We start from the raw sequence: 21,788 nt of genomic DNA on the forward strand, positions 1-21,788 counted from the left end.
CTGATGGATTTGCAAAGGAATTTTATTTACTGTTAAAGAATAAAGTGTTGATGATTCAGACCTATTCCCATTAATATACCTACTGGTTTCTGGGAGCAACACAACAGGATTGCTGGACGAGTTCTGCTGCAGACCTATAGAATGTGTTCCTATTGCAGAAAGCCAGGTCACCTTAAGAAGGATTATAGCAAAACAAGGTTGGATTTGGGGGAGAAACCAAAAGCAAGCAAGGGCATTTCCCCTCCTCCTCACTAACAACTGGGGGAATTTTAAATTATCATAAAAAGGGAAGTCATTAAGGCCCCTAATGATGATCTAAGGCTGATCCCAGCCAGGTGGGGAACACAAGCTTTAAAATGCATGGATGTCACTAAGGCAGAATTCCTTGAAAGGACCAATCAGAGACTCTCACAATACATATCTACCCCTAGACAGCAGAGCCCCACAGGCGACCCACTTGGGTCCCCTCCCTGCTGTGGGGAGTCTGTCTGTCTTTCAAATACACTGTCCTTTCTCTTACCCCTTGGTCTGGGAACTCATTCTTTAATTTTGCAAGAAAACAAACCCCAACACCATCGCTTGGTTTCATTATCAGGTTATGAGACATTCACAGTAATATAAATTACACTAACTTTTTATTCTTCACATGTGAGGTTAGAAAGGGCAAGGAAAAGTGATAACAGAGATATTAGAGTCATTCTTCGGAATGTTTATCACATGTTTTTGGCAAGAAATTACAAAGTGAGCATATCTACGTTTTCATATGTCTGACAATGAAACGACTGTGTGCCCTGCGTCTTTCTGTTGGAACACTTTCTCATCAGCAAATGTTCCCTCCACTTAGCTCTACAAAACTGTTAGCCTGCTTTTCTCCAGGTGTCCCCTGTGCACCGTCAGCACCAGAATCACCTGGGACTGGATGAGAGCCACAAAGGATTTTCTCTGGCATTATCCCAGAGCTACCGGGACAGCAGCTGTGGTCTAGAGCGCTGGTCTTAGCACTGTATACAAGGGTCCCAAGTCCAACCACAGCTTGCCGTAGGACGTGGCAGGGCATACACACGTCTTCCACCTCTGCATCTACCCAAACCATCAACTTGGCTCAAGCATGAGACCTCAGTTTAGGAGGCAGGGGACACCTAGGGCTGGAAATGCATGATTCAAAGAATTGTAGACACAATGAGTTCTCCAAAACTGTGTACATTTATATTCAGTCACACACTGCTTGGAGAGCTAGTCAAGGCTGGTGGCATAACTAATGATAAACAAGAACAGATATTTTGTATTCCAAGGAACAACATTAAAATGTTAACACATTAATGATAATAATGGTATATATGAAGAACTTAACGTGTTATCATTCAATCCTCAAAAATAAATATATAAGATAGTTGCAATTTTATAAACAAATGAGGAAACTGAGGCATAGATAAGAAAAGTAACCTAGTTTTTATAAGCTAAAAAATTGTTTTTAAAATTGTTACCATTGAGATTGTTTTGTGATTGGTGTACCTTTTATAAATATATGTCTTAGATATTTAAATTGTGATCAGTGGTTGCAAATGAGGCTGTTGTCAAGAGTAGGTTTGTGCCTTCTGACTGCAGTTCCCACATCACACAAACTGATATACCAATGACAGAAGTAAAACACTGAGCTTTCACTTGCTTTGCTCACCTGAACTAATGTTTTTGGTATGTTTATGAAAGCAATGCAAAAGCGAACTCTAGCATAATAAAAGTGTAAGGGGAATTAGTTGTTATTTTCTATAATCAATTAGTCTTATAACTCAATGAAACTATTTACTTGATTAATTAGACATTATTTTTACTCTATGCATTAATTTAGACTTATTTGAAATATAATCAGCAAATTTGAAAATCCCTATTAATTTTTAGATTTATGTAAAGTTCTCCCAAATGTTGATACAGTAAAACTATTTTATATAAATTGCTTTCCATGTTTTTCAACATTGTATTTAAATAAATATAATTTGTGCAAAAAATAATTTTCACCTAGTTTACTTAAAAAGTTTTTTTAAAAAACTGCTTATATAAACAGATATAGTGCATATGAAATAAATGTAATAAGCTATGTATTGTCCTAAGGATAGTTAATGACAGTAACAATTATTTCCACATAAAAATTAAATTCAATCAAGACGATCTTCTATAATAAATAAAATAAAATAAATATATAATTTGACTTTCCAGGTGTTTCTCCATCTTACCTGCTGGTTTACAGGGAAGTTTCTGTTGATTTTTTTAATCTGCAATGATAAATAAACAGTAAAAGTAAGAACAGCAAAGGTTGATGACACAGATTCCCTAAGTTTTATGAAAATCACTTTTAGTGAGCAAATATATATCGACATAGTAAAATTAATGCATGTAAAACAGCAATTATGAAAGAAAAATTTTACTATCAAAATTATTTCAATTTCCACATGTAAACGTTTAAATGAATGTTGTGATACCACATCAGGAGAAGCAGACAGATCATCTTTGCAGTAAGCCATATATAAAAAGAAAAATAATGTTTGTTGATTTTGAAAAAGTTTTCCACCTAATATATTTTTTTTAATTTATGAGAAACCAAAAGCCCGTGTTCCACACAATGTTAAATAATTACCAAGAACAAAGAGAGAATGTGCTACAGTTTATGTTTTGACTTTGAAATCATGTTATTTTCAATTTGCTCTAACACTCAAGAGAAAAGAGGAAATAAAATATTCAAACACAAAAGGATCAAGCATATATGTCAAAGTTTTTCTGTCAGGATCCCAAATAAAGTGTAACATTTACTTTCAGACAATCTCATGAGTGATATTTTATTAGAAGTTCAAATAAATCCTCAAAGAAATAATTTTTTTCTGTTATAGATTATGTAAAAACCTCTAAAACCAAATGGAAATGAATGAGATTTTAATAAATGACTTTAGGCTACACAAAGTCATTCAGAATTTTTGTTAATTAAGACCAATTATAATTTTTCATTGTTTTTCTAGAGAAACAAATAATGCTTATTCTGTATGGTATAATGTCACATCAGCCTAATCCAGACTATTTTTGTTTATAGACATCCATTTTATGTAAAAAAAAAAAAAAAAACATGTCTCTCTTATGCTGCAATAATCACTTCAAAACAGTTTTTCTCTGGTGAGGAGTCAGCTAAGAAAATCTCTGAAACTACTATCAGCAAACATGAGGATAGTGAACTATGCTTTTTGCCAGGTCTTATTGTTATAAAAATGCAATGAAATAAATGTATAAAATATTGTACCTGCACCCTTGTCTTTAAATGCATGCTGTCTAGCTTTGCAGCTTTTCATTTTCAAATTCTATTTTAAAAAGCTGGAAATCATCTATATAGATAAGCACTGAATGATACATAGTAGTCGGTGAGAGGGAAGGACATGTGAATCACAGAAATCTTGTTCTGCTAACCTACCCTCAACAGTGTTTATAGAAATGACATGTAAAAGTGTTTCTGCAGTACTGGTCCAATTTCTCTTCCCGTTAGAGTATTTACTACATCATTAGCTTTACTTATCATATGAATCTGTCATTTTGTATTTTCTACTGTTGTTTTGGTTATAATTTTCCTGATTATGACCTGACTCCTCTCGTAGATCAAATTAGCAACATATGAATCTTACCATCTTTGTCCTTTCAATAAATTGATTGCATACTATTACTTCTATGAAAAAATAAAATATATGCAGTATTTCCTACCACTCTGAAAAAAATGCCAAGAATGTAGGAGCAACCTAGATGGACAACAATAAACACAAGGAAAGGTAAGTAAAGAATATAGTAATGACGAGAGCACTAGAGTGATATCGTGTTTAGTGAAAACAACTAGAATAAAATCTTTTTAAAAATGGTATGTAAAAGAACATGCTTGGAAAATCATAAAATGGCCTTTAGAAACCAGTTCTAGTTTTCCAAACCAGCAACAAATGCAATAAAAATAAAACAGAATAAAACAATAATGATATTAAACCAATTACTGAAGAATTAATATTTTTCCTATTATAAATATAATAAAATGTGTTCCTTTTTAAAAATTAAACCATCATAAACTTACAACTTCATGTTTCTGTCTAAATTCTTCATGCCCTATTTTTAACAATTTATCTTATCCCAAGAATCTGAATAAAAATATTCAAATGTAGTGAAAGTGGTGGAATAGCCTACTGTTTATCAATTGGAAAACCCGTGTCTCCTTTTACATTTACAATCATATTTGTTTTGAAAAGTCTTTATTTTGTAATTATAACAAATAATATCAGTAAAATATTTTAATAAGATAAAGATATTAAAACATTAGTGACAATATAAATTCATTCTTTAAAATAAATATTTATGCCATATGACTGAGGTAGTATTAATTCAGTATATGTAGCAAAACATTAAATTATAAATAATATACAGGGGTGGGCAAGTTTATTTTTGTATTATTATTCATTAATTATTGTATTATTTTCTATACAAAAAACAACATCTAAATTTACTTTTGCCAACTCCTGTATTTTTAATAATGAAATAAATTTATAGCACAAAGTCTTAAATATTGTCTAATTTTGGTAACAACACTAATCCTAAATAATGGAAATTCTAAATTCTGTGCATTATTTTTAGATTGTTCTTCAAATAAGAAAAATTAAAAATTGTCCAAAAAATATTTTTAATTTTACTCTTATAGATCAATGCTAACTTTTATCAGAACCATAATTTGTGTTATGAGAAGCTGAACAATTCATATGATCTATCATATAAAGTCAGTGTCTGAATGTGAACGTGAAACCTTGCAGAGATGAAAGGACATGACGGCCACATCATACCAGTTGTTATGCAGCATGGTCACTTAAACTGTTAACCCTAAAGCAGTTAGGAAGCAGAATATGATGTAGACTAGGATCACCTAGCACAACCTTCTACAAAAAGAGCAAATGACATTAACTACTATCAAGTACAATGCATTCACACAAAGGAATTCATGTTAAGGCTTTTAATCTAAAACAGAAAGATAAACCCATTAGCTGTATATTCATCTCCACTTAATTTCTTGGAAGATACTTGTCCCAAGCCTCAGAAGCAGACATTATCTTATTTCCAAGGGCCTTGTTACAATGTCCCACATGGGAGACACCTAAAGCTTTTCAATTCCATAGTTAGGTCCCTGAGCCTGTGCCTACGCCTGCGGATAGGAAACCCCTCTTTCACAAACACTGGTTCCAGGCTTCATTGATGGAGAATAGTTCCTGTACCAAGCACGCTGGGTCCTACAGGGTTGATACAGGCATGACCAGTGGGTGGGTCTAGCACTCATCAAAGTGGGGCTATCAACGGAGAGGACTGCTCTCATTGACAAGGGTTCCAACATGTTAGTTACACAGCTGAGGCCGATTCCAGGTCATAGTCAAATACGTTTTTTTCTTCCACTTGCACACTAATGACGTGGTCCTTCTAGTACCAAAGCAAATTTTGTCACTTAAGTTTCTTGCCAGACTCCATTTAAAACACAGCTTAGAGAGCCACAGTTGTTCACTCTTCTTACATACTGGGGTCACCTGTTTCTCCTGGGGGGCAAGCATGGTATATAGTTACTGTTACCAAAAACCACAATGGCTTACCCTTGGAGAACGTGTATCTATGTTCTGTTTTTAGTTTATTATTTAATTTAATAATAATGCTTTTCGACGTTTTCATGGCCTTTGAATGTCAACACTTGGAGGATGGATCCCATCCTCTTGTTCTCGGCATTTCCTGTTTCCTCGGTGTCTGCAAAGCCTTTTGCAACATGTTTACACATAGTAAATGCTCAAATGCTGAAGAACATCTCATGTGTTCTGCACTCAAATGGGATGATTTACTCAAATTTGAATCTGTCCCTTATAATAAAAGCATTCCATGTTTCTCTACAAGACATATCAATTTTGAATTATATGTTGCCAAAACTTCTATGCTGGATAGTTTAACATAGTATTGATTTAAGCTAAGAATGAGGACCACAATGAATACCCATTGGCAATATAAAGGGACACAATTTATATTCTGCAATTTTTCAGGAACCCCTCACTACATGTTAATAAAAAAAAGAAAGTATACTTCTGTCCATACTCCTAATATAAAAAAATTATAAGAGAAGAAGAAAAGAGGAGGAAAGGAAGAAAAAAAGGAAGGAAAGAAGAAAACAAATCTCCTAGGCAGAAGAATTATAAATGACTTATGTAGTTACTTTACCCTTAAGAATGAGCATAGAATTAGAATTCTTTTGTTACCTTAAAGACATTTATTTCAAAGACAGAAATATGTTTTACTCTTTTTAATCATAGAACTCTTTAAAATTTGATAAAGCTTATGTGACCTCTTACCAAAAAAAAAAAAAAAAAAAAGTTCAAGAGTTTTCTTGCATTTCAAAGGCATTCTGGGCACTGAAACTTCATAGAGACTTTTAGAAAAGAAGAAAAATCAAATATATGGCATGAGAAACAGAGTTGATTTGACCTTCCTCCATTAGGTAGTAAAATATGTTATGAGTGCGCTTCTTCAGAAAAGGTTACTACAGCAGCAACAGCAGCAAAAAAAAAAAAAAAAAAAAGCTGAGTAAAGAATAAGTTTCGCCCTGGCCGGTTTGGCTCAGCGGTTAGAGCGTCGGCCTGCGGTACAGAGAGACCCGGGTTCGGTTCCCGCTAAGGGCACGTACCTCGGTTGCAGTTTGTCCCCGGCCCTGATTGGTCGTGCGGGTGGCAACCACTCGATGTGTCCCTTCACATCGATGTTTCTCTCTCTTTCTCTTCCTCTCTCTCCCTCCCGCTCTGTCTGAACAAAAAATGCAAAAATGTCCTCGGGTGAGGATAAAAAAAAAATATATATAGTAAAGAATAAGTTTCATGCAAATGACTTTTCATCTCCAAGAATTTTTCATACCACAGTTATTTACAAACATATGAATTGGTTTAGCGGCTTGCGACTTGCACGTATTTTGAAAGACAATATCCACATTCAGGATGGTGTGATCTATGCAAAGGAAACAAAATCTAGGTAGTGATTATTTCTTGCTGTATTTGAGGACAAAAGTTTCATATAAGAATAATATAAAATTTAAATATTTTAACATCAAATATCAACTTATTTTTGTTTTATTTTGAAACTGTGATAAGGTAATGTCCAACTAGTGGGTCATTCTTATAATTATCTTTGAGTTCCACAGCACTCCAGCCATTTTGAAGATAGAAAGTCTATGTTCTATTAGTTCCCTCAACATCTAATTTTTATTTTCTGAATGACATAAAACTTATGACTGAAGGTTAAATAGCACTTTGTATAGTATTTACTTAAAATGTCATTCATTAAAGATTGTTATTCAGAATCAAGCCTGTCATTGTATTTACTTAAATATGAGCCTCCAGACTTGTTCAAGAGAACATTATATAGTGTTTTAATTAACTATTTTTTTTTCTAAAATTATACTAGACAATTTCTTTCAAGTAGAAATCACATTATCTCAGGCAAATTAAAAATTTCAGATTTATATGATAAACATATGCACACACACAAACACACACACACACACACACTTGCAGCATTATAGCACACTGTTTTTATGTTGTGGACAACCTACGGAGACCAAGGAACATTTCCTGGTTAATTTGTGTTCATATGATCTAACCAGAGTATATGTTAAATGATTTTATTTATTTATATATTTGTTTATTTTAAATTATTTTTTAAATATATTTTTATTGAATTCAGAAAAAGGAAGGGAGAGGAAGAGAGGGATAGAAAAATCAGTGAGAGAGAATATCAATTATCTGCCTCCTACATTCCCCCTACTGAGGATCAAGCCCACAACCTGGGTATGTGCCCTGACCAGGAATTGAAACAGCAACCTCCTGGTGCACAGGACAAGACTCAACCAACTGAGGCACACCGGCTGGGCTGTGTTCAATACTTTTGAATCAAAATTAAAAAATAGTTACCAGAACAATTTTTTTCTTAAAATAAATGAAAGTATCAGAGGATAACAAAGAAGTTCTTTTAAGTTATTACAGTGTGAAAAGTAAAAAAAAGTGTTTCTTCATTATTCCATAGACTTAGAGGCAGCAAAACAAAGATATAAAGTACTGTTCCATTATAAAGGGCCATTCCATGTGTTTTTCCCTCCATATCATTTAGTGTTGGCTAATATTGTTTATTTAATTAATTAATTTATTTATTTCTGTATTTTCTTCCACTAGAAATTTAGTTTATGAGGTCACAAATCTGTCTGTTCCATTAAACACATCACCTCTTGAAGCTGTAAGATTCCTTAGGTCTTACTAGATGCTCAAACAATATTTGTTAAACAAGACAGACTATCTCACTTAGAACACAGAGTCAAAGTCTTGCATTTGAGTTCTAACTTAGTCTTGAAAGCAAGTCACTTACAAAAAAATCTAAATTCTTGAGTTTGAATGACTACAGTAATTCTGATTACTTCAAAACCCAGAGTTTATACCATATATAAAATACTTGGAAAGAATTCCCAATGATTTAAAAGTAACATTTCATCTCACAGGAAGAATAGTTTCTGGGTTGAAAATCATATATACGTATGTATGTGTATAGATATATAGATAGATACATGATAGATGATAGATAGATGATGATAGATAGATAGATGATAGATAGATAGATGATAGATAGATAGATAGATAGATAGATAGATAGATAGATAGATAGATAGATGATAGATGATGATAGATAGATGATAGATAGATAGATAGATAGATAGATAGATAGATAGATAGATAGATAGATAAACAGGAGATTTGAATTCCTTCAACTTGGTCTTGAAGGAATAGAAATAGAAAATACAAATTAGTTCGAAGTATCCAGTTGAGTGGACTTTATACTCTCTTCCCATGTGCTCAAGGAATCCTATGTCAAGCGTGGTTTCAAAATGATATAGCATCACAGTATCTAGAGGATGTGTTTAATTCTGAAGGAGATAATCCAAGATTTCTCATGCCTGCAAGGCTGGTAAAAAACTCACTTGGAAAGCTGTAAGACAAGAATTTTCCTGAGATGTGAGCTGGAGATACTGATGGGACTGCACTCATAAGTAACAAGTGCATCGGGAACGAGGTGACACTGAGACCGCCTGGAAAGGTCCTCTGTAGACTTTACAGGAACCAATGCCAAAGTGATATGTCATCTCTGCTGAAAGAAGAGGGTGAGGAGAAGAGAACTATAGTTTGGGTGGTTACCCAAAAAGATTGAATTCTAATTTAGAAATGACTGAAATACTAAGAATCACCAAGATTGAGATTCCAGTATTAATAGAAATGGTAGAATAAATGCCATGAGATTTAAATATATTTCTTTCTTTAAAAATTCTTATGAAACCTGAGCATAGGGTTTATCCAGTAAATATAACATTCTCAGTGGGAGAAGGTTATATCACCTACTTTTCCTGACTTTTGGCAGTGACTTACAACCATTCAGTTTTAGAAGAGATTTTCAAATTTAAAAACAGACATTACAGGTAAAGGGGCATGTTCCTATAATTTGCTATGTTCTTAATAAAAGGCAAACTATTAAAAATAATATTCAAAATTATTGTAGGGTAGCATTTTTTAAATACAAACTTCTCGTTAGTTAATACAAATTATCACATTTGTTATTCATTAATCCCTGCCTATAACTTCAGGAACAACAACAACAAAACCAGATTCTGCAGCATTCTAATCCCTCCGTGATCTGGTCCCTGCCGCCCTCACATGTCACCTGTAGGCCAGGGGTCTGTGCGGAGCGACTGGACACCTCTTACTGCGCCCCAGGCCATGCCTTCGCTCGAGCACAAGTTCCTCCACACCCTGCCTGCGCTCAGTGCTCTCTCTTCCTCCCACCTTCCCTCTTTCCTTTCTAACATTCTCCCTCATTCCTCTCACTTTTTCACTATCTTTTTGCTAATGTTTACCCGAGGTGCACAGGAATTAAGCAGCTTAAAATTTACCCTGAACATGGCACAGCCTGGTTCTGACACCAAAGGCTATGCTATTGTACTATATAACCAGGACCCATTCCTGCCATGAAAACTTTCCTGCAAACACAAGTAGAATTGACAAGTGGCTCTCTTTAGGGTCCCAGTGGGCCTGGGTGTTCTTACATTGGTTTTGCCACATGTGCTTACTGACTGCTACTGCACTGCAACCCATTCATTGCAGAGATTGTGCCTTTTCCACTTTACCGTCCCTCAGGCCAGCAGTGTGCCCACCCACCTGATCAGTACTGTCAACCACAGGCAGCATCTTGCAGCACCTGCTGTGTGCTGTTCTTACCTTTTCACACGTACTGACAATCCTCACTCTGAATGAAAACAAAGCAGTTTCTCTTTCCACTGCCACGGAGAAACTCTGAGCTCACCACCAGCGCTTGGTGTGAGGCTGCCATTTTCAACTTGAGAATCTATACCTGCTTCAGCTGTTTTAATTCCTCCTAAATAGAGTCTAATTTAATATTCTTTATTAGTATAATCTGAGAACCTGTAATTTATTAAAAGAACACCATGTTCTATGTTGTCAATAATTTTACATGAGTAAAATTAATAGAAATATAAAAATAATGGACATCACTAAATTAATGTACATTTTGGACTAACAGGACCAGTTGGTACTAAAACCTGACACATTCTTGTTAGGCTGAAATACAGCTGTATTCCATTTTTATCAGAAAGTCTGAAAATTTAAGTTTCATGATAAATTTCAATATATGAATTTTGATATTTATGTTAAATTTTAAGGACAGAGCCTAGCTGGTGTGGATAAGTGGTTGAGTGTCGACCCTGTACCAAGAGGTCGCTGGTTCGATTCTGGGTCAGGACACAGGCCCAGGTTGTGGGCCAACTCCTCAGTGTGGGCATGCAGGAGGCGGCCAATGGATTGTTTTCTCTCATCAATGTTTCTCTCTCTCTCCCTCTCCCTTCCTCTCTCTCTAAAATCAATGAAGAAAAAAAATATATATATTTTTTTAAATTTCAAGGACAGAGATAAATGCAAAAAAAAATATTTTGAGCCAGATATGGTTTATGAAAACACATCTATGGGATGGCTATGTTAAGAAAAATAAATTAATTAATCTTATAAATATATATGCAAAAAATCTTTTTAAATGTAATCCCAATCTTTATAAAAATATGTTAAAAATATAAGTACAATAATTCTTTTTACATCATATAAAAATAGTATTTATTTCAAATTTACAAATATCAGTATTAAAATGAAACATGAAATCCATTTAACAAAAGAATATAATAGCCTTTACCATTATATTTTTGACAGTGGCATTAAAAACTATAGCCAAGCCTTAGCCAGTGTGGCTCAGTTGGGTGGAGCATCATCTGGTACACTGACAGGTGGTGGTTTGATTCCCAGTCAGGGCACATGTCCTGGTTACGGATTCTATCCCCCATCAAGGCACCTACAGGAAGCAACCGATTTGATGTTTCACATTGATTTTTTTTCTCTTCCTTTCTCTCTCTATAATCAGTAAAAAATATATCCTCAAGTGAGAAAAAAAAAAAAAAAGCCAAGATAATATGTTGGAAAATAGAATGTAAAGGTATAACTGTCACAAAAGGCAGATGCATGTGAAATTAACAGAAGACAATCAATTACGTCCTAAGTATCCAAGACAATTAGACTAAAAATGACTAAGAGATTTCAAGGTGTTCAAATACCAAGCATGTATATATACCCAAATCAATAATCTTTCCATGTTTGAACAAAAAGAAGAGCTACAAAACACTTTTTAATTATTTATATATATGTGTTTATTGATTTTTTTTTTTTTTTTAGAGAGAGAGAGAACCACCGATCGGCTGCCTCTTGCACGCCCCTCACCAGAGATCAAGCCCACAACCCGGCATGTGCCTAGACCCAGAATAGAACTGGGACCTCTCAGTCCTTTAGATGATGCTCAATCCCCTGAGCCACACTGGCCAGGCTTTATTTTTTATTAAACATGATTATTATTGACATTATTGCAGGTGTCCCCTTTTCCCCCTTTCACCCACCTCCACTCATCCCTGCCTCCTCCTCCCTTGGTCTTCACAAAATACTTTCTAATCACCCTAGTAAGAATACAGTTCATAACAATTAACCTGATATGAGATATATATGTCTAATGGTATTTAAGATTAATCTCAGGAGGCTATTTAGATGTATTAAAGGATCATAATGATTAAAACAGTGTTTTGCCACTGCAAAACTAAATGTGGCAATGGCTTTTAACAGAAAAATAGTTGAGTTAAAAATGCATATTACTGAGTTTATAGTAGATATTGCATTTTAAAGTTAAATAGAGAACAACACTCAATTAATTCCCAATGCAGTCCATATTTATTGCACACATATTTAAGAAAGACAGTTATGAAGATCCTAAATGGAGTGGGACGGGAGAAAGCACATCTCCCTCCCTATTGACAGAAACTAGAATGGAAGGATAAACTTCCAAGCGTGTTGTACCGGTGCCCGAGAGCTCCTGCTGGTCAAGGGCGGGAGCGCAGTAAGGTCCCAGACACGAAGTACAAAGATGTGGTGGACCTGCAGTCACCAGATAAGCACAGGGAAGAGATGGGAAAGTGTTATTCGACCACACAGAGATGTGGAAAGACAGAGAAAGAGATAGATCGTTTATTTTCTTCCTAGGATAGTATTAGCAACATTTGTGATGGGGGGGGGGCGGCTTCCAATACAACATTGGTTTTCATCCCAAGACATTTGCTCAGCTCTGACCCTGATCAGGCCAAATGGCTTAAAAAAATTAATCTGTAAACCTATGGAAACACAAACAAACAGACAAAGGTATTAGAATTCTTGCTGAGTTGAGAGGTAAGCAAGAAAATGTTATAGTCGGCTAGGAAGAAGAGTCCCAGGAGTAGACCAGCTCTCCGTGAGCCTGGGGCACACAGCGGCAAACAGAGCCAGCCTGACTCAGCTGGATGCATTAAGGTGCGATCTTGGTTTACGAGGCTAAAGAACTTTCATTTTTTAAAATTCGTGTTATAGATACTTATATTAAGACATAATCAGCAAAGTATTCATTGATTAATATACCAAAATATTTATAGGAACTTTGATATTAATGTTGCATTTTAAACGATTTATATGTGAAATAATAATTCACTCATTAATTACAATTAATTGCAAATAATTCACTCATTAATTACAAAAATTACAATTACTTATATAAGTAAATAGCAAAATGTGTATTAGTCCACTAAAATTAGGTAATATTAGAATATAATTAATGTCATGGAAAAATGTTAATGGCTTAAAAATTAACTGAACGAAAAATAATGCGATCTACATAGAAGAATAGTAATTTTATTTTATACATGTAAACAAAAATACACATTTTAATGCAATGTAATCCATACACTATTAAAAACACTAGCAATAAATATGCCATTATTATTCCAATATTTTTATGCTTTCCTGAATTTTAGGAACTACCTAACATTAAAAAATTGTAAAAGCACACATTTTAAAATACATTTTTTTACTGACTCTATTGCCTTAAAAGGCAAATAAGCTTTTGAGTTTGATTTACTAGAATGCAATATGCTCAAAATATATTAAGATAAGTAATACAGATATACTCTTCTAGAAAGATTTTGAATATTTTTCTAAGGGAAAGAATAAATTAAAAGCCCAACATAGGAATATTTGGGGATAAAATGGAGTAGAAAATATTATTTTTCAAGATCTTACCATTTATGACTGAAAATTGTACTTGCTACATATCATTCACATATTTTTATAGGTGTTAAATAATATTTTTAAAATGTATATTAAATGAATCTATCCTATTTTATCAAACATTTCCACCATTTACTCTGCCTTCTTATTTTGTTTTATTACATTAGTGATATGATTTCCTTATTGGAATCTCTGAAGTCTTACATTTAAAGAAATAGCTATTTAAAATATCTCTTATACAAAAGAATATATTCCTGTATTATTAAAAGATTAATTTACATTCAATAGTTTTGACATTAGCAATTTTTCATTAGAACTTTGAAATTTAAATTTAAGACTGCTTTAAAATCTTGAGGAACAAAGATAAAGTCATTGAATGCTTATATAACAAATGTTTTTTAAAATATTACTTATAGTCTACTGAAGAACTTAAAGGAAGTTGATAATTCTACTACATTAAAATTTACTTAATATCAAAAATGAACATCTACTTAAATATTATAAACTGTATTTTGAGGAATAATATTTACCTTGTCTAAATGCTGAAATGATAAATGCTTCCCTCTTTTTGTTTGAAGAAAATTCATTTTAATGTTAGAAACCCCTTAAAGAAAGCTTAATTATTGTTGATCTGTTAAACTGAGATAAAGATAATTGCATAACTGAATCTAATAAAGATTTATTTGCAGTTAATTTACTAAAAATAAAATCTGTGGTTAAAGTAGTGCTCATTTGTTCTAAGTATCACTCACTTTTTAAATTTTTTCATTTTATATATTGAATTTTAGTGTCTTCAACTGTATCCAGAAACTAGAACAGTGATTTTTTCATTACCCCTTTAGATCAAAAGAGAAATATAAGTTCAAATATTCCTTTTAACAAATTCTTTCATCCTACTTTAAATGTCTTTAGAAATACTTTTGTCTAATTAAATGTCTTAAAGTTTAGTGGTAATCTTATATTTACAATTTTTTATCCTGACTTCATTAATGTTTTACTTTTGTTAACCTCATACATGAGTCCGTTTTGATGAGTGGTGAGCTCTCAAGACCGACACTGCAGGAGTCTGTTAACAAGGTATATTTTCCAGTGAAAATCAGTTTTGAAGGTTTTCACAAATAGTTCTTATGGAATAAGAAACAATCCTCCAATTTCTTTAGAGATTTGTGACATTATTTAACAGATATACAAAAACCTAGACCAAGCTCTGATCTGCAGCCATAAACCCACCTGCCGACAAATAGTGTGGGCACATCAGAGCAATGGTCTCCCTGCAGCTGCTACAAGCTTGGCCTTTACCATGGAAATGCAAACATCAAAAACAATTCTTTTCCTCAAGAGGATTTCAGCTCAAAGTTTTCATTCATTTTTCCCACAATATGAATCCTATGCTCTTACTACATTGGTTATTCCCCATGTCTGTGAATAAAATTTTAAAAATATACCATGTTGCTTTTAAAAATTTTTTTTCCTTTATTGATGTTAGAGAGAGAGGAAGGGAGAGGGAGAGAGAGATTAAAAACATTCATGAGAGATAACGTTGATTGGCCACCTGCTGCATGCCCCCCACTGGGGATCAGACCCACAACCTGGGAACGTGCCGACCAGGAATTGAACCAGCGACCTCTTGGTGCAGGGTCGACACTCAACCACTGAGCCGGGCACCACTATGCTTTTAAAAACATATCCATGAACAGTAAATCAGTAGCACAGGATAATTTGGTGTTATATCTGAGCTTTTTAAAACTGTTTTTCTACAAGAATTCTTAAATTGCATCTGTCATCATCTTTCATATTAGCATATATCTAATATATGTCACATATAACACACACCACATCACACGCTTGCTCTCTCTCTCTCTCTCTCTCTCTCTCTCTCTCTCACACACACACACACACACACACCTCTTATCATGAATTGGAAGCCTGAAAGCTGAAAGTAGGTTGCAGCCCTTTACAAAAGTCAATGTTTATTCATTCAGAACTGACTCATTGATCCTACTATGAATTTACTAACATCACTGAAATAACTATATGTCAGATATCAAGTAAATGCCAAAAATGCAGTCTTCTCATCCTCAATGACCATCTGCTATAGTTGGTAAAACATACACGCAACAAGTAATTTTAAGATGGGGATGACTCTTCCAGAGTATTATCTGACACCACAGAAAAAGCACAAAGGAGGAGAAACCTGGCTGGAGGTGTAGATGTGCTGGAACACTAGTCACTGTGGGTTCAGGAAAAGCTGAAACCTTTCCTATCTGTCAGTATCAGTCATACATAAAGAAAATAGCTTTACCCTTGCTCAGTTATTAATCAGGATTCCTCCTGAGGGAAAGGCACAGCGTCTATGCACACAAATTCAGAGCCTCAGGGGATGTTTGCAGCCCTCTCTGTCCCCTAGTCAGGAGTCCTTCGCTTTTAAGCTCCATTTAGGGTGAGAGTGTTCTAAAATATATTTACTAGAGTAACTGCAAACTCAAAATGATTTCTTGCATAATTTCCTCAAGGCCCTTCATCTCCCTACTTAGCACATTTCATTTACACCTCCCTCTGCTGCTACGCCTGCTGCTAGGTGAGTCTGTATCCCCCACGGAAGGCTCAGTATCCTGTAATGAACACTTAAAGGAAAAAAGTATTTTCTTAGCCTTATTTTCATGGAAACAGAGCCTCAGAAAAAATCATTCAAGTTAAATTTTTATTGGGGGGGTATTCATTCCCAAGGAAGCAAGAGTAAAACGTAAAGGGAAGCAAAACAGGACAACAGAAAGCAAATGGAAAGTGGCGAATTGCCTCTGCATTGAGCAGGCCCCAGCCTGTCAATTAAACACTGTTGATTGTTCAGTCAAGTGAGGTATGCCTACAGAGTCTTACATAATCACTGCATTTCCAAATAGTTAATTTACTAAGAAAGGGCAAGTGATTTGTTAGCTAGCTTCTTGTTGTCTCTGTTGTTTCATTGGACAATATATTACCTACAAAGAATGAATTACTTCATATTCCTGTTGAGTTAATCCTGGAGCAGCTGGTGGGCCTAGTGGGATCAGCTCTTGCCTCGATGGGCATGATGAAAAACTGTGGAAGTTCATCCTCAAGGAATGTGGGTGGCAGAAGGGGAATGTGTGTCAGGATGAGGCACACAGTGCAGTTCTTGTATCTTTGAGATTGCTGAAACAATAAGAACTGGCCAGAAACAAAGATGACACTGAATGGGAAGAGAAGAATGGGGAGGCAAGCAAAAACCAGCTGGATCAACAGTGGCATATCGATTTTGTCCCATAAAACTACCTCATTTTATTGTGATTGCATTATTCAGTGAATATCGAAGAAGATATTTAAGTGTGCAAATAAAAGTCAGCTTATATTTTCCAGTACCAAATTTTCTTTAAACTTCATTTAACTTTTACTGAGTGGGTTTCCAAGAGCCAAAGTAGGTTAGTTATTTTACTGAAGGTTCCTAAAAAAAAAGTGGTGAAATTAACTCTAATTGTATAAAACACAAACATATGACTATCAAAAATATGCATATAATTCCCAAACTTTTTTTTTTTGCTTTTATTCTTACCGAAGTTACTGACTGCACTTGTTTAATTTTTACTCTTTGTTATGCATTTGGTTGACAACTGCATGACTGACATTCATATTTTGGTGTATGAGGAAACACCATTTGGAAAACAAGAACACACTAGCACTTAAAAATACATTTAAGAAGAACTAACACCTATTTTCCTCAAACTATTCCAAAAAATTCAGAAAGAAGAAAGACTTCCAAGCTCTTTTTATGAGGCTATCATGATCCTAATTCCAAAACCAGATAAAGGCATTACAAAGAAAATAAATAAACTACAGACCAATATCCCTGATGAATATAGATGGCAAATCCTCAACAAAATATCAGCAAATCAATCCCAGCTCGTGTGGCTCAGTGGTTGAGCATCCAGCCATGCACCAAGAGGTCGTGAGTTAGATTCCCACTCAGGACACATGTCCAGGCTGTGGGCTAAATCCCCAGTGTGGGGCATACAGGAGGCAGCCAGTCAATGTTCTTTCTCATTGATGTTTCTATCTCTCTCTCCCTTTCCCTTCCTCTCCCTCTAAAATCAATAAAGAAAAAAAAAATTTAGCAAATCAGATCCAGCAATATATTAAAAAAAGTATTCATCACAACCAAATAGGATTGATCCCAGGCATGCAAGGCTGGTAGGTACAATGCTCACAAAGCAATAAATGTGATATGCCACATAAAAAAAAAAACAAACAATAAAAATCTTATGATCATATCAATAGATGTTGAATAAACATTTGACAAAATTTAGCACCCATTTCAGACAAAAACACTGAGAAAAGTGGGACTAGAGGGATCATACCACAATATAATAAAAGCCATATGTGACAAATCTACAGTCAACATCATACTCAATGGGCAAAAACTAAAAGCATTTCCATTAAGAACAGAAACAAAACAGGGATGTCCACTTTCACCACTCTTATTCAACATAGTACTGGAAGTCTTAGCCACAGCAATTAGACAAGAAGAAAAAATAAAAGCTATTCAAATCAGAAAGGAGGAAGTGAAGCTGTCATTATTCGCAGATGACATAACATTGTACATAAAAAAACCTAAAGACTCCATCAAAAATCTACTAAATTTAATAAATAAATTCAGCAAAGCAGCAGGATGAAAAATTAATATCCAGAAATCAATGGCATTCTTATACACTTATAATAAACCCTCAGAAAGGGAAACTAAAAGAATAATTCCATTTACCATTATTACAACAACAACAACAAAAAAGATACCTAGGAATAAACTTAATCAATGAGATAAATGACTTGTTCTCAGAAAACTACAAGACATTGAGAAAGAAACAGAGGAAGATATAAAAAGTAGAAGCATATACTATGTACATGGATTGGAAGAATCAACATTATTAAAATGTCCATTCTATCTGAAGCAATTTATAGATTCAATGCAATCCCTATTAAAGTACCAATGACATATTAATAGATCTACAACAAATACTCCAAAGGTTTATATGGAACAAAAAAGGCCCCAAATAGCCACAGCAATCTTGAAAAACATAGGAGGGATCACAATACCAGATATCAAGTTCTACTACAAAGCCATCATAATCAAAATAGCCTGGTACGGGCACAAGAACAAGCATATAAATCAATGGAACAGAACAGAGAACCCAGAAATTGACCCAAGACATTATGCTCAATTAATATTTGACAAAGGTGGTAAGAGCATACAGTGGAGTAAAAACAGCCTCTTTAATAAATGGTGTTGGGAAACTTGGACAGCTACATGAAAAAAAAAAAACTAGATTGCCAACTTAGACCATACACAAGAATAAACTCAAAATAGATAGAAGAGTTAAATGTAAGTCATGAAATGATAAAAATTCTAGAACAAAATGCAGGCAGCAAAATCTCAGACATTACACTTAGCAGAATTTTCACTGATACATCACCTAGGACAAGAGAAACAAAGGAAAAAAATTAATAAATTGGACTACATCAAACTAAAAAGCTTCTGCATGACAAAAGAAAATAGCATCAAAATGAAAAGGGAACCCACTCTCTGGGAGAACATATTTGCCAATGATACATCAGGTAAAGGGTAAATATTCAAAATATATAACTTATATGCATATATGTATGCATAACCAATGGACACAGTTTGGGGAAAGCAAGAGATGGGGTAGAAGTGAGGAGGAAGGAGTCAATGGGGAGAAAAGGGGGGACATCTGTAATACTTTCAACATTAAAGATTTTTAAAAAAGTAATGCTGAAAATGACTTCTTAAATATTCATCTTGATACAATAGAGTACTAATTGTATTGAGGACAGATATTAAAATATTACTCTTTCTGTTAAGAAAAAAGCTATGAGGTGATCTCTAAATGTGTTTAACTGAAACTGTTGCAAAGACAAATGTGATCATCTTATGTTTATATTGCAATCCTAGGGCAACCAAGGTATTCATCAACCATTCACTTGGAATTTAGGAAAACAAACACAACAATAATGAAAAACCCAGATAACCTCAAAAGTTCCCAAGAGAAAATAATTACACCATCACACAAAGTCTTTAGAATATTATGTCTCATAAAAGACAATGATAAAAAAAAAGTACAGAGAGTTCCATGGGAAGCAAAAAAAAAATTACTAGCATTTATCTCAGTGCATTATGTAAAAGCCTTTCAGGTATTAATAAATAAACTAATCTTAAGTACACTTTCTCAAAAAAAAAAAAAAAAAAAGTACATGTAAGGACTCAGAAATGTCAACAGCCATAAAAGAAAAAAGAAATGTCTATTGAAATGACACACATGCTCGTCAGAACCACAGTATGCAACCTCTGATCACAGTAATTGGTTTATTTTCAGTAAATCTCTTTCTGCTAGGTTTTAGTTTTTCATGACTTTCAATTCAACTTCAAGATCTGTCAAGTCTTTTCAATGTGGCAGATATAATAGAAGTTTTTTTCTTTAGCTTTTCACAATCCATATATTTATGGAAAAAATATTCCATTTGTTCCACTTCAAGTGGTTGCCATCTATTATTTCAGGCCTCCATGGATTGAATATATAACTCCTCTGAATTTATTTAGCAAGATAAATGAAATATTTGCTGAGTAAACTCAAAGGACTGATCAAGTGTGTGTGTGTGTGTGTGTGTGTGTGTGTGTGTTTGTGTGTGTAAATCTTGAAGGACTGTGATGATCCTATAAAAATCACAGAGGGTATTGATTATCTATGAATTTTCTTTAGGATGACTATGTCTTTAGTATTAAGAAATGTGGCAGATATTGTTGGTTATCTGAATCAAAAGCTATTCACAATGTTCTTTTCTTGATCATATCCCACTATAAATGCTAATGAAGGTAGAGTCTAGACACCTTCAGTGCCCCGGGCCCCTCCCACTGGAATTGTCACAGGACTAGTTCAGGAGAATGAGAGGTGAGCATTACTTAGTCCACTAAAGGGTTTTTAGGAAATTTTATCTTGGCTTGATATAAGGGAAGAGATCTAGGTGGTGCTATGTATTTAAATCCCCTTTCTTTCTTGTTCATGGACTGATGCTCAGAAGTGTTGCAGCTCTCGTGTGACCATGAGGTGGCAAGCACAAGGTAAAAGCCAACACTCTAAGGGTGGTGGAGGGCAATGTTCTGAACAGATGAAAGGTGGGTTCTTGGTGGCCTCACAGAACAACTGAAGCAGAGCCAGCAAATGCCACCATCCTGAATACTTGTCATTTGAGGTCAAAACCCAATTATTTACTCTATTAGTCCTTAGGGTTTCTCTTATTTGTCATCGAAAACATTCTTAAGGAAAGAGAGTCTATTCTATTTCATATAATAATATATGAACTATATATTTTGAGAATCTCAAAATGCAATTACACATTCTCATTTATAACACTAATTTATATTCTCATTAGATAACACTAATTTTCAATGAACTTTTAAGAATACAAGCATTAAATATCTTGCTATCTATCTATCTATCTATCTATCTATCTATCTATCTATCTATCTATCATCTACCTACCTACCTATCATCCCCACAAGAAATATATTTCAAGTAACACTTTCCATTCCAATAAAGGATGTATATGAAAGAATTTAGAATATTAGAGGAGATTATTTTAGTGTTGTAGTAGTAAAGAATGACTTGGGAAATGGGATTCATGAAACACTAGCTGAGAGACAGCTTTGCATCTTATATGCTTCCTCCATCTCTTAAAGATGAGGGAACTGAGGTGTACATCTCTGGCTTACCAAAAATCATAGCTGATTAATGGCCTAGTCACTGTTAGACATGTATTTTAACTTATGTCCAGTGTTATCAACATTCTGTTACCCAAACAACTGTCTTTCAAAATCTAAAATGGCAATCTGACAAAACAAAGCATCCTCACAATAAATAAATCAATAATGTCATTTATGGATAGTTAATGGATTAATTCATTTAATTTAGAGTGAAACTGGAGAGATGGAAAGAGCAAATGTTTCAGCATCATTTAATG

The 21,788-nt window shown here is 34.2% G+C and overlaps 1 protein-coding gene across 1 annotated transcript in view; it reads right to left on the reverse strand.

Moving 5' to 3' along the window:
- SNTG1 (syntrophin gamma 1) overlaps positions 1–21,788 on the reverse strand; it is an 866,981-nt gene that overhangs the window by 148,131 nt on the left and 697,062 nt on the right. Inside the window, exon 13 of the mRNA XM_036263979.1 lies at positions 2,229–2,267. Within this exon, the coding sequence (XP_036119872.1) occupies positions 2,229–2,267 (39 nt within the window). The remainder of the gene's footprint in view (positions 1–2,228; positions 2,268–21,788) is intronic.

Source organism: Molossus molossus, unplaced genomic scaffold (assembly GCF_014108415.1).
Source record: "Molossus molossus isolate mMolMol1 unplaced genomic scaffold, mMolMol1.p scaffold_m16_p_16, whole genome shotgun sequence".
Taxonomy (NCBI): Eukaryota; Metazoa; Chordata; class Mammalia; order Chiroptera; family Molossidae; genus Molossus; species Molossus molossus.